The 17,114-nt window shown below is 43.0% G+C and overlaps 1 protein-coding gene across 2 annotated transcripts in view; it reads right to left on the bottom strand.

Annotated features, from left to right (window-relative positions):
* Positions 1-1,932: 1,932 nt before the first annotated feature.
* Positions 1,933-17,114, bottom strand: part of XYLB (xylulokinase) — a 370,041-nt gene continuing 354,859 nt past the window's right edge. The window contains exon 19 of one of the 2 annotated variants that reach the window (XM_044293861.1): positions 1,933-2,074. In XM_044293861.1, the coding sequence (XP_044149796.1) occupies positions 2,003-2,074 (72 nt within the window). In that variant the 3' untranslated portion in view covers positions 1,933-2,002. Of the gene's footprint in view, positions 2,075-12,006; positions 12,064-17,114 lie in introns of those variants that run through there. The other variant, XM_044293862.1, reaches the window with a different exon arrangement.

The following is a 17,114-nucleotide window of genomic DNA, read 5'->3' on the forward strand; positions in this document are numbered from 1 at the left end:
CTAGAACAACATATGCTCCCATCCAGACGTCATCTCTTTCAGGGAAGACCCTGCATTTTTCAACAAGATAATGCCAGACCACATTCTGCATCAATCACAACATCATGGCTGCGTAGGAGAAAGATCCGGGTACTGAAATGGCCAGTCTGCAGTCCAGATCTTTCACCTATAGAGAACATTTGGTGCATCATAAAGAGGAAGGTGCAACAAAGAAGGCACAAGACGATTGAACAGTTAGAGGCCTGTATTAGACAAGAATGGGAGAGCATTCCTATTTCTAAACTTGAGAAACTGGTCTCCTCGGTCCCCAGACGTCTGTTGAGTGTTGTAAGAAGAAGGGGAGATGCCACACAGTGGTGAAAATGGCCTTGTCCCAACTTTTTGGGGATTTGTTGACACCATGAAATTCTGATTCAACATATTTTTCCCTTAAAATGGTACATTTTCTCAGTTTAAACTTTTGTTCCGTGATTTATGTTCTATTCTGAATAAAATATTAGAAGTTGGCACCTCCACATCATTGCATTCAGTTTTTTTTTCACGATTTGTATAGTGTCCCTTTTTGAGAATCCAGTTTGTACCAAGAGAAGAGATTATAGAAACTATTGAGAAAATCTTCTGTCCTGTGCTAGCTGCAGAACTGAAGATATCTCAAAATGGGTGAACTGTGAGGGATGAGAATCCATTTTGTATAAACATGTCCTCTATCTTGTGTATATGGAATATTTTGGTCAGTGTCTTGAATGGAGCTTACAGGATTAAATAAAAGAGGTTATATGAAGATAATAATGTCTAAAAACAAGGAAACAAATGTATGGTCTTATGATCTATATCTTATAATCGCAAATGTCATGTTTGTCATGTGATTTTTTTTTTCTGTTTCAAGCCTATATTATTGTGAGCTTGTCTTTGAATTAAAGAGAAATCTGATACAACTACATCCAATGTATGTCAGTTTCCCCGAGCGCTCGCATCCCTTTTAATTTGGATTCCAACAATTATAGGTGAAGGGATAGTTCCCTCACACTACAAGCTGACTTGAACACTCTGAGTGATTGGGCATCAGCTTGGCAAATGAGGTTCAATGTGGACAAATGTAAAATGTATGCATCTTGGTAGTAATAATCTCTGTGCTTCATATGTCCTAGGTGATGTAGCACTGGGAGAGTCACTTATAGAGAAGGATCTGGGTGATGTGGATGGTAGATTAAATTACAGCATACAATGTCAATCAGCTGCTTCTAAGGCCACCAGGATATTGTAATTAAACGAGGCATGGACTTGCGGGGCAGGCATGTAATATTACCACTTTACAAAGTGTTGGTGCGGCCTCATCTGGAATATGCAGTCCAGTTCTGGGCACCAGTACATAGAAAGGACGCACTGCAGATGGAAAAAGTACAGAGGAGAGCGACTAAACCTATAAGGGGAATGGAGGGTCTTAGTTATGAAGAAAAATTTAAAGAATTTAATTGATTTAGTCTTGAGAAGAGATGTCTAAGGGGGGACATGATTAACCTATACAAATATATAAATGGACCATACAAAAAAATACGGTGAAAAGCTGTTCCATGTAAAATGCGCTCAAGACAAGAGGGCACTTTCTCCGATTGGAGAGGAAAACGTTCAGTCTCAGGAAGCTTCAAAGCTTCTTTACTGTAAGAACTGTGAAGCTGTGGAATAGATATCCTCAGGAAGTGGTCATAGCAGGAACCGTAGACAGTTTCAAAAAGGGTTTAGACAATTTCCTAAAAGTAAAAAAGCTTATGAAAACGTGTAGAAATCTGAGTCTCAATTCCTTTTGGGATTCATATTCCCACCTATCCCTTGGTTGAACTTGATGGACGTATGCCTTTTTTCAACAGTATTAACTATGTAGCTATGTAATAAAATATTGTGTTCATGTACTAATCGCCATTTAGACTCCACACATTAAAATTTTATTGAACTTTATTCTATTTCATTTCCATTCTGCATTTGATGCAGCAGTTGTCAGGACTTTTCACACGATCTTCGATGCTTGAATTACTGCGTTCTCGATTTCAGAATAGCGCTTCAGTATAGGGCGGTATATCTAGAAGTAAACATAGAGTTACGAATTAATACGCCTGGAGAGTTCTCCAACTCCTAAGACTGCCCAGTATCACTTGAATGGGGCTGAGCTGTGCCTAGACTATGTGACGGATAATCTAACGTCACTAGCCTAGGGTAAGTTGCGGGAAGGCCACGGCATATTGAAACTCACCTGAAACTGGGAAAATTCAAGTTTTTACTTATGGAACATTACCACATCTATCTTGGTGATCAAAACAGTATTGTCCATATTGTGCATGTGAGAGAAGTATTGATGTTATAGAGCTGTATAGCTGTTGCCTCTCTCATAAGCACCAGTGTTGTCGTACTGAGTCATGTACAATGAGAATAGCAAAGACCAGAGAGGTCTGTGGCTCTAAGAAGTCTTCTGTAATTTTGGGGGAAAAGTGGCAGTATGTCTTATAGTCTGAATGCTAATGACAGCTGACGATGTACAGCGTCAAGACGTAGTGCACATAGGTGCGCACTATGACATGATGCTGTGTGACATCGGGTAACAGTGCAGCACGGGCCAGAAGAAGAGGTTAGTCGTGGATCTTCAGTATGGCAGCACTGTCCAGAGAAAGTGAAGTTAATTTTTTTATTTTTTATGCCTGATCTGAGGCTGATGAGCTCCAATCTGAGGCTGATTGAGGGTCCGATATGAGTCTGATGTGGAGCTGATCTGAGGTTGATGGAGGCTGGGTGGAGTCTGATGAGGATCTGATCTGAGGCTAATGGAGCTTGGGTGGCTGATTTGGGGGTCTGATGATGAATAGGGGGCTGATAAGGATTGAGGGGCTGGTCTGAGGTCTGATGAAAATATTTTCTTATTTTCCTCCTCTAAATCCTAGGTGCATCTTATATTCAGAAAAATACAATATTCAAATTTTAGCAAGTCGGACACTCTGTTCCTAATGATTTTAAGAAAAACATATAAGCTACAGGTAGCATTTTACTGAATTGCTGCTAAGTGGAGCAACTAGCAATTATGTAGTGGCAGTTAGATTTTTTTTTACTTGGGTGACAAGAGTGTTGGGTAACTATGCACACAGATGTATTACAGATGCATAATACAACTTCCACAGACATTTATGGGCATATACATTAGTACTCGGTTTTCATATGAAACTCCTGCACACTGCAACATTTTTAGTGGCAAATCAGATTATAGACCAATGTTTTCAGTAAGCAGACCTTCTTCAGGCCAGCTGATTGTCCAGACAATAAGACATGAGGAAAGCATGGAGATGTAATTAACACAGTGATTACATCTCCATCCTTTCCTAATGTTTAACTGTCTGGACAATCAGTTGACCTGAAGAAGATCTGCTTACTGAAAAAATTTACCTAAAAACTGATTCGTCCCTAAAAATAGAAACCAATAATAATAAAAACACTAATAATAAATCACTTATGGGAACCTACTACCAGCGCTTTATTTGGAGTGCCAATGTTATTCTCTTCTGATTTAATGTAAGGCACACAGAGTGTGGCATATTCCATCATATGTTCTATCACAGAGGAATGCTCTCGTATATGCAGTGCTCCTAATGGAGGGTTCAGTGCTGTACAGTGGCACATATGGTGTCACATGGAGTGCCTACTATGTAAGTGTGAGATGGAGAAACACCGTTGTATGAATACTGTGTATATGAATACTGATTCATTAGCAATGGCATTCTGTTCTTCTGGAGAAGAACCAGGAAGCTGCCTCTGTATCCATCTTGAGAGGAACAGAGAATGACTGTGTGGTGCAGAATATGGTCGCATATAGGCGTCAGGGAGTCCTGGAGGCACCTCAATATAGGATTGGCGCCTAAATACTAAAGACTGGGATCAAACCTGCCGGTAGTTAGTTAGTTAATGTTGCCGAGTGGCAGGCTACCAAGAATTGCTGCTTGTTTATCACAATGACTTGTCAATTAAAGTTTTGGCTCGCTTCGGAGATCAGAGAGGACTTCACCATAATCTCCAGTTACCCCAACTTGTTTATTGGGAGTGATATATATATTAGGCACGTGCCACAGTTCAGTTTGGGGAAAGGGGATATTACTGTATAGTCTGGTAAGATTGTAAGCTGCTGTGTCGCACCGCGGGCTAGCCTGTATCTCACACACACACGACTGTTCCTGTTCTTCAGGGTAATAACAGGCATGGCGAGGCAGAGTTAGCTCTGCTCGCAGTAGGTAAATTGCGCACCTTTTTTACGGCTACCATTGGAGGGTGCCGTGTTGTGCAACACAGGGTCTCAGCCAACCGGGCTGAGTGTATGTAATCTGATTTTATGTTCACTGTATTTGATATCCTGTAAAGAGCCTGTTTTACAAAAGCTGGTGTCAGTGTCACTTTCATCGTTCGTGACTTTGCTGTATCCTGGGGAGCCCACCCGGGTACACGGCTTACATAAGCACTGCCCCATCTCACCACCAAGCTCTGCCCTTGTCGGCCAGCTAAATCCCAATCTCAGCTTGGCAGTGTAGCCTGGACATTTTGCAGTGTCCCACTATGTGCTATATGTGGGCACTTTAAACTTTTACTACTAATTGTCTTATTTTATGTATTTAATGTATTGTATTTCCTAAGTTCAGGCTGGCATTGTCATTACATCTAGTCACCCCTAGGTGGTGCTGGCGCCACCTATTATATATAGTCTGGGGTTTGCTAATAAAGTTATTTGAAGGTAGTGGAAGTTGAAGTGGAAGTAGAGAGCAGAAGGAAGTGTATGGAGGAGGAGAGCAGGCTCAGTCCAAGATGTAGCTGCCTTTCTTCCCTCTGGGTCTTGATCAAGCCTGGAGAGGACATACCAAGTAGTCATAGCAGCCCAGCACAGACAAGTGAGTATATGTATGAATATAAAGCAAGTCTAGTGAAGATTAGAGCTGAGTCTAGCCAAGAGACTTGACAAGCACCAGTGACCAGGAGGAACTTAAAGGTACCTGGAAACAACTGGATGATTAATGCGCAGAATTATCCTTTTTCAATAAATGCCTTTCAGGACATAGTGAACATTAATATTTCAGGAGAGAATCCTACATCAAATAATGTAGCAGAGAGTTTTCCTGCCACGAGGGAGAATGCCCTTATTGGATTGCTCAATATAAACTAAGGAAACCATTATATTCAGTACCTAAGTGCTAGAGATTGGACTTAAAATAGAACTATCTAAGGGTACTTTCACACTAGCGGCAGGACGGATCCGACAGGCTGTTCACCCTGTCGGATTCGTCCTGCCGCTAGTGTGAAAGTACCCTTGGATAGTTCTATTTTATCTAAGGGTACTTTCACACTAGCGGCAGGACGGATCCAACAGGCTGTTCACCCTGTCGGATCCGTCCTGCCGCTATTTCGCCCTCCCATCAGACCACCGCTCCGTCCCTATTGACTATAATGAGGACAGGGGTGGAGCTCCGGCACAGCATGTCAGTGCACGGCGAGAGGCTGCCAGACTAAAAATTCGGACATGCAGTACTTTTAGTACGGCGGCCTCTCGCCGTGCACTGCCATGCTGCGCCGGAGCTCTGCCCCCGTCCCCATTATAGTCAATGGGGACGGAGTGGCGGTCTGGCGGCGCAGCGAAATAGTGGCAGGACAGATCCGACAAAGTGAACAGCCTGTCAGATCCGTCCTGCCACTAGTGTGAAAGTAGCCTAAGAAGAGAACTTTTGTCTTGCCTGTAAAGTAACAGCAATAGGAAAACTCCTCAACTGACAATTGCCAGACCTGGTGTAAGGATTACAGCTAAAATAATTTCTGAATCCTCCTGCACTGTACCGATGAACTATACCAACGGTCCTGAGACATTTGAAGTAAAAGTTCAACTGTGTTTTACTACAACTGTGTAAACTTTTACTACTAATTGTCTTTTTTTATGTATTTAATGTATTGTATTTCCTAAGTTCAGGCTGGCATTGTCATTACATCTAGTCGCCCCTAGGTGGTGCTGGCGCCCCCATACAGTAGTTTCCCCCACACAGTAATTTCCTCCACACTGCCCCCACACAGTAGTTTCCTCCACACTGCCCCATACAGTAATTTCCCCCACACTGCCCCCATACAGTAGTTTCCCCCACACTGCCCCCACACAGTAATTTCCCCCACACTGCCCCCATACAGTATTTTCCGTCAAAAAGCCCCCATACAGTAGTGTCCCCCACACTTCCCCCATACAGTAGTTTCCCCCACACTGCCCCCATGCCGTAGTTTCCCCCACATTGCCCATATAGTAATCCCCCCACATAGTAATCCATCCCATAATAATTGGCCCCACATAGTAATCCTTCCCATAATTTGCCCCCACACAGTATCCCACCATATTTTCCCCCCACATGTCCTCCTTTGTGCACCCCCCTCATGTCCCCCAAAGTTGGCACATAAAAAAAAAACAATAAAAAAAAAACTAAAAGCTAAATACTTACCTGCGCTTGCTCGCAGAGTCCCGGCACTGTGCTGCTGAGTCCCGGCACAAGCGCACGTGATGACGTCATTGTGCGCGCCTGCGCTGGGATTTTACTACCCCATAGGCCTCAAGCCTACGGCAGTGATCGGTGGTGGGGCAGGGAACTATGCGCTCCGCTCCCGTGCCCCGCCGCATTATGTGGGTGTCAGCACTTCAGCAATGAGCGCTTCCATCTGTATTGATGGAAGTGCTTATTGCTTCTGGGCCTGGCAGTTGCACCCCTGTGAGAGCCGGCACCCTGGGTGCACTGATACCCCACCCAAACCCCCCTCCCCCCTGCAGCAAGCTACTGACTTTGGAACTGTAGAAATTTTGGAGATATTTATTAAGACTGCGTTTTCCACACGCCAGTCTTTATTTCCTCTGCACTAGAGTAAAATATGCCTGATTTATAAAGAGGCATGCAAAGCTCAAATATATGCCAGCTGGAGGCTAATGTAACCTTGAGCTATAAGTTGTACCAGTTTGTGGGCTCTGCCTCCTCTCACTGAGCCCTGCCCCTATCCACGCCATGTTAGAAAGTTGGAAGAAGCTGAAAAAGTACAGTCAGGTCCGTAAATATTGGGACATCAACACAATTCTAACATTTTTGGCTCTATACACCACCACAATGGATTTGAAATAAAACAAACAAGATGTGCTTTAACTGCAGACTGTCAGCTTTAATTTGAGGGTATTTACATCCAAATGTGTAGGAATTACAGTTTGCCATTGTGCCTCCCACTTGTTAAGGAACCAAAAGTAATGGGACAATTGGCTTCCCAGCTGTTCTATGGCCAGGTGTGTGTTATCCCCTCATTATCCCAATTACAATAAGCAGATAAAAGGTCCAGAGTTCATTTCAAGTGTGCGATTTGCATTTGGAATCTGTTGCTGTCAACTCTCAAAATGAGATCCAAAGAGCTGTCACTATCAGTGAAGCAAGCCATCATTAGGCTGAAAAAACAAAACAAACCCATCAGAGAGACAGCAAAAACATTAGGCGTGGCCAAAACGACTGTTTGGAACATTCTAAAAAAGAAGGAACGCACCGGTGAGCTCAGCAACACCAAAAGACCCGGAAGACCACGGAAAACAACTGTGGTGGATGACCGAAGAATTATTTCCCTGGTGAAGAAAACACCCTTTACAACAGATCGCTAGATCAAGAACACTCTCCAGGAGGTAGGTGTATGTGTGTCAAAGTCAACAATCAAGAGAAGACTTCACCAGAGTGAATACAGAGGGTTCACCACAAGATGGAAACCATTGGTGAGCCTCCAAAACAGGAAGGTCAGATTAGAGTTTGCCAAATGACATCTTAAAAAGCCTTCACAGTTCTGGAACAACATCCTATGGACAGATGAGACCAAGATCAACTTGTACCAGAGTGATGGGAACAGAAGAGTATGAAGAAGGAAAGGAACTGCTCATGATCCTAAGCATACCACCTCATCAGTAAAGCATGGTGGTGGTATTGTCATGGCGTGGGCATGTATGGCTGCCAATGGAACTGGTTCTTTTGTATTTATTGATGATGTGACTGCTGACAAAAGCAGCAGGATTAATTCTGAAGTATTTTGGGCAATATTATCCGCTCATATTCAGCCAAATGCTTCAGAACTCATTGGACGGTGCTATACAGTGCAGATGGACAATGACCCAAAGCAAACTGCAAAAGCAACCAAAGAGTTTGTTAAGGGAAAGAAGTGGAATGTTATGCAATGGCCAAGTCAATCACCTGTCCTGAATCTGATTGAGCATGCGTTTCACTTGCTGAAGACAAAATTAAAGGGAAAATGCCCAAAGAACAAGCAGAAACTGAAGACAGTTGCAGTAGAGGCCTGGCAGAGCATCACCAGGGATGAAATCCAGCATCTAATGATGTCTATGCGTTCCAGACGTCAGGCTATAATTGACTGCAAAGGATTTGCAACCAAGTATTAAAAAGTGAAAGTTTGATATATGATTATTATTATGTCCCATTACTTTTGGTTCCTTAACAAGTGGGAGGCACATATGCAAACTGTTGTAATTCCTACACCGTTCACCTGATTTGGATGTAAATACCCTCAAAATAAAGCTGACAGTCTGAAGTTAAAGCACATCTTGTTTGTTTCATTTCAAATCCATTGTGGTGGTGTATAGAGCCCAAAAATTTAGAATTGTGTCGATGTCCCAATATTTATGGACCTGACTGTAAATTATTGAGCAAATATGGTGTGCAACATATTTGGTGCATATTTAATGCCGCCATCCAGGGCACCTGGTTACATAAAGTCTTTAAAAGTTTGTGCACTTTTAGGGGAGGAGTGTGGAAGGGAAACATACTGACCCATTTCCCAGTCCTGGCTCCTGGTTCCTGTTCCTTCTCTTCCTGGCCTCGGCTTCTCCACACAGCTCTGAGGACGTTTTGAAGCTACTGCTGCAGCTGTGACCTGTTCCCTTTATGTCATGTGAAATGAGCCCCCAGCCATAATTCAGCCCCCAGCCATTTACAATCAGCCCCAGTCATATGTAATTAGCCTCCAGCCATAATTCAGCCCCCAGCCATAATTCAGCTCCCAGCCATATATAATCAGCCCCCAGCCATAATGCAGCCCCCAGCCTCAGATCACAAAAAAAATTAAGCACTTACCTCTCCTACTCCTAGACGCTGCCTCTCCTCACTGCCTGCGATCTTCATCCTCCTGCTGTCGGCTGTGCTCTCACGCTGTGCGCAGCCTTCACAGCCAACAGCGGAGGACCAGGAAGCGGTGAGTACAGAGCTTTCACCGCTTCCTGGTCCTCCGGTACGAATGAGCCCTTCCATAATAGAATCGCTCATTGGTATTTATCCCACAAGACGCAGGGGCAATTTTCTCCCACTTTGGGGGGGAAAAGTACGTCTTATGGGGCGGTGGCCAGCGGGGCTCAAGAGGCAGCTACCATGGGCCCCCCAGGAGAAACTTTTGCCCAGCATTAAAAATGGCCCTGGAGCTAGCACAAGGAAGCAGGTAAGTATGCTTCCCTTCACTGGTGCACAACCCCTTTAAAGACGTTACCCCATGCATAAAATATGACATTACTCCCTTAGATCCACATTTCAATTTTTTTTAATTGAAATGATTTAATTAATTAATTAATAATTGGTCCTGTCTACAGATCATACTGTTATTATGGAACCCCTTTGGTATTTTTGTGATCCCTCTTCAGAATATCACCTAACATGTGCAGTGCTGAAGGACACACTTCCCCAGTAGCTCAGTCCCACCACCTGGATCTTCTTTGATGTGGGCCGTGCAGTAATTGGCATTAATTTACATAGACTTTGAGAATAATATGTAATAATATGAGATATCTGGAAATTGAAAAATATTTTTGCAATATTTCTCAGGCATGCCATATATTTGTCAGCTTTTTTTAAACTTATTTTATATTTTTTAAGAATTCATTTTAGGTGCTGAAGCATTTTGCACATTTGAGAAATTGGTCAAAACACAATTAAAAATACATTCCCAATGTGAATTAAATTAGACATTCATCCACATGTCAGGTGGAAAATGCTTCCCGCTGTAATCTGGAGTATCAGTGTGAATTTCTCTGCCATCTCTCATATCACCTTGATCTGTCCCAGCAAGTGCTAATAAATTCTTACCCCATCCTGAGACTAGAGACAGCGACCAGCCACAGAAATCTTTCTCCCGATCAGTTAGATGTGGTAATGACAGGGAGACTTCCATATTCACAAGCGTAACTGCATTAGGCTGTCTGTTTACATACAAACTAGCGTATTATTTCTATGAATATCGATATTTCAGACGGGCAGCCTGACAATTCACAGCAGTGCAGTCTCTGAAAACGTCATACAGTTGGAGATATGTACGGAACTGTTATCCATGCTGCCGCATTTTAGACATTTTCTATAGAACGGAATGCAATAAAGTGAAATTACATTAACAAGTAATAACATAGCACTATTTGGGCATTTAAAATATTGATGGCCGATCCTCAGGATACGTTATCAGTATCTGACCACTGGGGGTCTGATTCTCGACACCCCCATTGATCAGCTATGCTAAAGGCCTTTCCCCAAACTAAAATCTCTCTCTATCCCTAACCCCGACCAAAAGCATGAAACATATACAGGCTCCCTGAGATGCAATAGCCAAAATTTATGAAACTCTCTAAAAAGAGGATCTGAGTTTGTTGCGCAAAGAAACCAATCACAGTGAAACTTTCATTTTTCATGATCACAATAAGAAATGAAAACTGGGCTGTGATTGGTCGGTGGTATATGACAGCTGTAGGCCTAGATTCAGAAACCAAAGAAGATATAGAGAACCATACATTTGTAAAAATGTACTATATTACACGCCAGCCATCAAATCTAATTGCTGCCCACGTGACGAGTGGGTGACATAGTTTGTAGAGCAAGTGGCTATCTACACTGGCTAACAGTAGGGAAGCCCATATACCCAAACAGAGTATATAAAATTGGGTTGAACTGATGCAACCTTTAAAGGGAACCTGTCATGTGGATATTTGATTATAATCTAACTAATTATATACAATCATTAACTACTAAAAAGTGCCTTAGATGTATTCACTTACTGGTGTGACAGATGGTTACCTCATAATATACACACAAAGATGCCGCATGCCGCATGCTAATTAGCTGATTTGAGTCCAGCGTATATTTCATTCAGAGCTATAGCCACTCCCCTGCCCACCTGCTGCTGATTCCTATGGAAACAAACTGTCATTCAGCAGCAGGTGGGCGGGGAGAGTCAGGAGCTCATGAATATTCAGGGCTCATCATTATCAGCTGGAGCTTTCCAATACAAGATGTTGGCAGATTGACTGGGTCAATTAAAGAAAGCAACCCTGCATTTTGCTAAGATAATCAGTCACTTATTTATGTTGCCCTTAGTTAGGACACCATAAAACTGGTGACAGGTTCCCTTTAAGGCTACTTTCACACTCTGTGCGGACCCGTCTGGTATCTGCACAGACGGATCCGCACCTATAATGCAAACAATGGTATCCGTTCAGAACAGATCCATCTGCGTTCTATTTCAGAAAAAAAGTCTAAGTCTAATTGTTAGTCAGACGGATCCGTCCTGACCAGTGGCGTAGCGTGGGTTGCCAGCACCCGGGGCGAGCCATGTATTGCGCCCCCCCCCCCTCCCAACCTGTGGACACGCCCCTTTTACAGCTAATGTAGCAGTCCTATGTAACACCACAGATAACATGGTGACAACGCTCTAAGTACAGATGATGTAGTAGATGGGTATAAGGCCCCAGAATTCAGAACACGCACAGTGTGACCTGAAGTCTGGGGCCAGGATGCAGCAGGGATGCGCCAAATTCTCAATTCACCCCCCAACCCCAACCCTACCGTATAACAAATATGTGTTTGGACATTACATACATCACTACAAAATATACAGTATAATACAGCACCACATACCTCATCCATCCAGTGACGTCTCCTGTGATGTAGACTTTCCTCAGCATCTTCATTCAGAGATAAGACCGCCATGACACCTTCTTTCAGCCGCGTCACATCTCTGCAGAGTTTTATTAATATTAGTTATTATTATTATATATAATGCCCCACTCTGTATAATGACCCCTCTGTAATATTAGGATATATAATGGGCCATTATATATCCTAATAATACAGAGGGGGCCATTATATATAATAATTATCCAGAGGGTCCATTATATATCCTAATATTACAGAGGGGTCATTATATATAATAATTATACAGAGGGGCATTATATATATATAATATTAATACAGAGGGGGCCATTATATATCCTAATATTACAGAGGGGTCACTATATATAATATACAGAGAGGCCATTATATATTATAGTTATACAGAAGGGGCCATAATAAATAATAATTATACAAAGGAGCCATTATATATTATACAGAGGGGCCATTATAATAATACAGAGGGGCCATTATATATTATAATAATACAGAGGGGCCATTATATATTATAGTTATACAGAAGGGGCCATAATAAATAATAATTATACAAAGGAGCCATTATATATTATACAGAGGGGCCATTATATATTATAATAATACAGAGGGGCCATTATATATCCTAATATTACAGAGGGGCCATTATATATTATAGTTATACAGAGAGGCTATTAATAATGGGCCCTCTGTATAATTATTATATATTATGGCCCCCTTGTATAATTCTAATATATAATGGCCCCTCTGTATTATTATAATGGCCCCTCTGTATAATATATAATGGCTCCTTTGTATAATTATTATTTATTATGGCCCCCTCTGTATAACTATAATATATAATGGCCTTCTGTATAATGTATCATGGCCCCTCTGTATAATATAAAACGGTACCCATTCTTTAAATATACTGGCCACCTCCATAGTGCCCCCAGTATGGCCCCCAGTACTTACATAAAAAAAAAAAAAAAAGTACTCACCTCTCTTCATCACCTCTTGCAGTCTTTGCTTGGGCGTCCCGGCGCAGGCAGTCAGGAACACATCACCGTGGCCTCCTGCGCCGCGTCATCGCGTCATCTCACGAGACCCGGCGCAGGCAGTCAGGAACACATCACCGTGGCCTCCTGCGCCGCGTCATCGCGTCATCTCGCGAGACCCGGCGCAGGAGGTCACGGTCATATAATCACGATCTCCTGGACTCCTGCGCCGCTCTACTGCGTTTTAAAGCTTGATGCCAGGCGGAACGGAGGGGATGGGAGCCATAGGCTTCCATCACCCTCATTTTACTGCCTTCTGCCTGGCGCCCCCTACAATTTGGCGCCCGGGGCAACGGCCCCCCTGCCCCCCCCCACGCTACGCCCCTGGTCCTGACTTTACATTGAGAGTCAATGGAGGACGGATCCGTTTGCAATTGCACCATATTGTGTCAGTGAAAACGGATCCGTCCCCATCGACTTACATTGTAAGTCAGGACGGATCCGTTTGGCTCCGCACGGCCAAGCGGACACCAAAACGCTGCAAGCAGCGTTCGGGTGTCCGCCTCCTGAGCGGAATGGAGTCGGAACGGAGCCATACTGATGCATTCTGAACGGATCCTTATCCATTCAGAATGCATTGGGGCTGTACGGATCCATTTGGGGCCACTTGTGAGAGCCCTCAAACAGATCTCACAAGCGGAACCCCAAACGCAAGTGTGAAATTAGCCTAAGCTGACAGCCTAACAGAACAGTAAGGCCTCTTTCATACGAATGAGTTTTCCATCCCGGAGAGATACGTGAAGCAAACGCTTAGTATCCGTACTGAATCCTGAACCATTCATTTTAATGGGCCTGTGTACATTTTTCACTCATCATTTCTGCTTCAGGAAAAATCACAGCATGATTTATATTCTGTGTTTTTTCTCGCAACTCTGTGAATGGGTCTTGCGTGAAAAAACTGATGCAATCTGGATGCAATGCATTTTTCACTGATGGTTGCTAGGAAATGTACACTTATGTGAAAAACGCATCCAAAACTGACTGAAGAAAACTGAAACACTGAATGGAATTGCAGATAAAACTTGAGTGCAAAACCAATCCGTTTGTTCCTAAACAGAACAGATGTTCGTGTAAAAGAGGCCTAAAAGATTGGGTATGACTGGTATGAGATAATAAACCTATAAAACTAGAAAAACTAGAAAGAACGCCATCCCTTGTATATTGTAAGCTCTTGCGGGTAGGGTCCACCACCCTTCTGTATCAGTTTATAACTCATTTTGTTCATGCTTTTTGCACTTGTTTTTGTATTATATATTTACACCCCTTTTCATATGTACAGTGCCCTGAAATTAATAGTGCTTTAATAATAAATAATAATAAGTAAAACTCCCTCGGCATTGTAATTTCTGCTTCAAAACAAAGCATTTATGTCACTTTAACCTCTTTTTGCTTCAGCACACAGCAATATACGATATACACATCTTATCTTCAGTGTAAAGTTGACACAGCTGAATCTCCACTTCCATGACTATATTAATACGCTATATCAGGCATGCTCAACCTGCGGTACTCCAGCTGTTGCAAAACTACAACTCCCAGCATGCCCAAACAGCCTACAGCTATCAGCATACAGCAGGGCATTGTGAAAGTTGTAGTTTTACAACAGAAGGAGGGCCCCAGGTTGAGCATGCCTGCGCTATATGGACAAAAGTATTGGAACACCTACACATTACACCTACAGGAACTCTTATGACATTCTAGTTAAAATTCAAAGGCATTAATATTAGGATGATTTACCAAAACCTTAACAAAAACAGATTTCATTCTTCTGGGAAGATTTTCTGCAAGATTTTGGGGTGTATCTATGTAAAATTTTGCTCATTCATCCAGAAGAGCATTTGAGGACAGACACTGATGCTGGACGAGAAGACTAAACTTGCCATCACATAGGTGTCTGATGGAGTTCCAGTCAGAGCTCTGTGCTGATCAGTCAAGATCTTTTAGAGCAAACTCATCCAGTCATGCATTTACCCTGCTTTCACACCTGAGCGTTTCTCAAACGCGCGTCTTACGCGCGTTTTTGTCGCGCGATTTTATGCGCGTTTTTTGTAATAGTAAACGCGCGTTTGACGTGCGTTTGTGTGATTGACTGCAGTGTCCTATGGCCAGAAACGCGTGCCAAAACGCCCCAAAGAAGCTCAAGTACTTGATTATGCGTCGGGCGTTTTACAGCGCGATCGTACGCGCTGTAAAACACCCAGGTGAGAACCATTCCCATAGAGAAGCATTGGTTTTCATGTGTTGAGCGTTTTACAGTGCGTTTGAACGCGCTGTAAAACGCTCAGGTGTGAACTTAGGGTTAGGGACCTTCTTTTGTGCACAGGGCACAGTCATACTAGAATAGAAGAGGACCTTCCCCAAAGTGTCCCCACATAGCTGGAAGCATACAATTGTCCAACATGTGCTGGTATGCTGAAGCATTAATATTCCCCTTCCATAGAACTAAGAGGCCGACCCCAGAAAAACAACCCCATTATTCCTCCTCCACCAAAATTTACAGTTTGGACAATGCAATCAGGCAGGTAATGTTCCACTGGCATTCGTCCGACTCATCTATCAGACTGCCAGATCAAGAAGCATGATTTGACACTCTGCAGAAGACGTTTCCACTTCTCCGGAGTCCAGTGGCGGCATGCTTTACACCACTCCATCTGACACTTTGCCTTGTGCTTGGTGATGTAAGGCTTGCATGCAGCTGCTTGGCTATGAAAACCAATGTTCTGAAGCTCCCGACGCACAGTTTTTGTGCTGATGTTAAAACAGTTGTGCAGTAAATATTGTAAGGTGGCAGGTAAAGTGTTAAATGGCGTATATATTCCACCAAGGTTTCTCACCTATACATGGGGAGGGGCTCTGTTCCTAGCCTTGGACAAATTTACTCTGCAGCCACTTGATTAATGCAGCTGGGCTGAGGCCTACTTAACCCCTTCAGGATACAGCCATTTTTCCCCCTCAGGACGCAGCCTAATTTTGCAAATCTGACAAGTGTCACTTTATGTGGTAATAACTTTAAAACGCGTTTACTTATCCAGGCCATTCTGATAATGCTTTCTTGTCACATATTGTACTTCATGACAGTGGCAAAATGGAGTCAAAATATTTCATTTTTATTTATAAAAAAATACCAAATTTGCCCATTTTTTTAAAAAAGTTGCAAATTATCAAACTTCAATTTCCCTGCTTTAATAATAGATAGTAATACCTCCAAAAATAGTTATTACTTTACATTCCCCATATGTCTACTTCATGTTTGGATAATTTTGAAAATTACATTTATTATTTTGGGATGTTAGAAGGCGTAGAAGTTTAGAAGCAAATCTTACAATTTTTAAGAAAATTTCCAAAACCCAATTTTTTCTGGACCAGTTCAGTTATTAAAGGGTTTCTACCACTTGCTGTGGACACATTTCGTTTTCAGACACTAGCGATCCGCTAGTGTCTGATGTACCATACAAGCCAAGTATTATATTCCTCCGTTCAGCCGTTTTCTTTAAAAAAGCACTTTTATATTTATGCAAATGAGCCTCTAGGTGCTATGCGGGCGTCTCTTCAGCACCTAGAGGCTCCGTCTACCTTCCTAAACTGCCGCCCAGCTCCTCGCTCCAGCACGCCCATCTCCTAGTGAAATCGATCCTCCCCCTGCTTCTGGCGTCCGAAATCTCGCGCCTGCACCGTTCGTCTCTGCATTCGGCGGTCAGACATTGACTGCGCCTGTGCCGAATGCCGCCGAATGCAGAGACAAACGGCGCAGGCGCGAGATTTCGGACGCCAGAAGCAGGGGGAGGATCGATTTCACTAGGAGATGGGCGTGCTGGAGCGAGGACCTGGACGGCAGTTTAGGAAGGTAGACGGAGCCTCTAGGTGCTGAAGAGACGCCCGCATAGCACCTAGAGGCTCATTTGCATAAATATAAAAGTGCTTTTTTAAAGAAAACGGCTGAACGGAGGAATATAATACTTGGCTTGTATGGTACATCAGACACTAGCGGATCGCTAGTGTCTGAAAACGAAATGTGTCCACAGCAAGTGGTAGAAACCCTTTAAGTCACTTTTTGGGGCTTACATATTAGAAACCACCAATAAATCAC

Source organism: Bufo gargarizans, chromosome 5 (genome assembly GCF_014858855.1).
Source record: "Bufo gargarizans isolate SCDJY-AF-19 chromosome 5, ASM1485885v1, whole genome shotgun sequence".
Taxonomy (NCBI): Eukaryota; Metazoa; Chordata; class Amphibia; order Anura; family Bufonidae; genus Bufo; species Bufo gargarizans.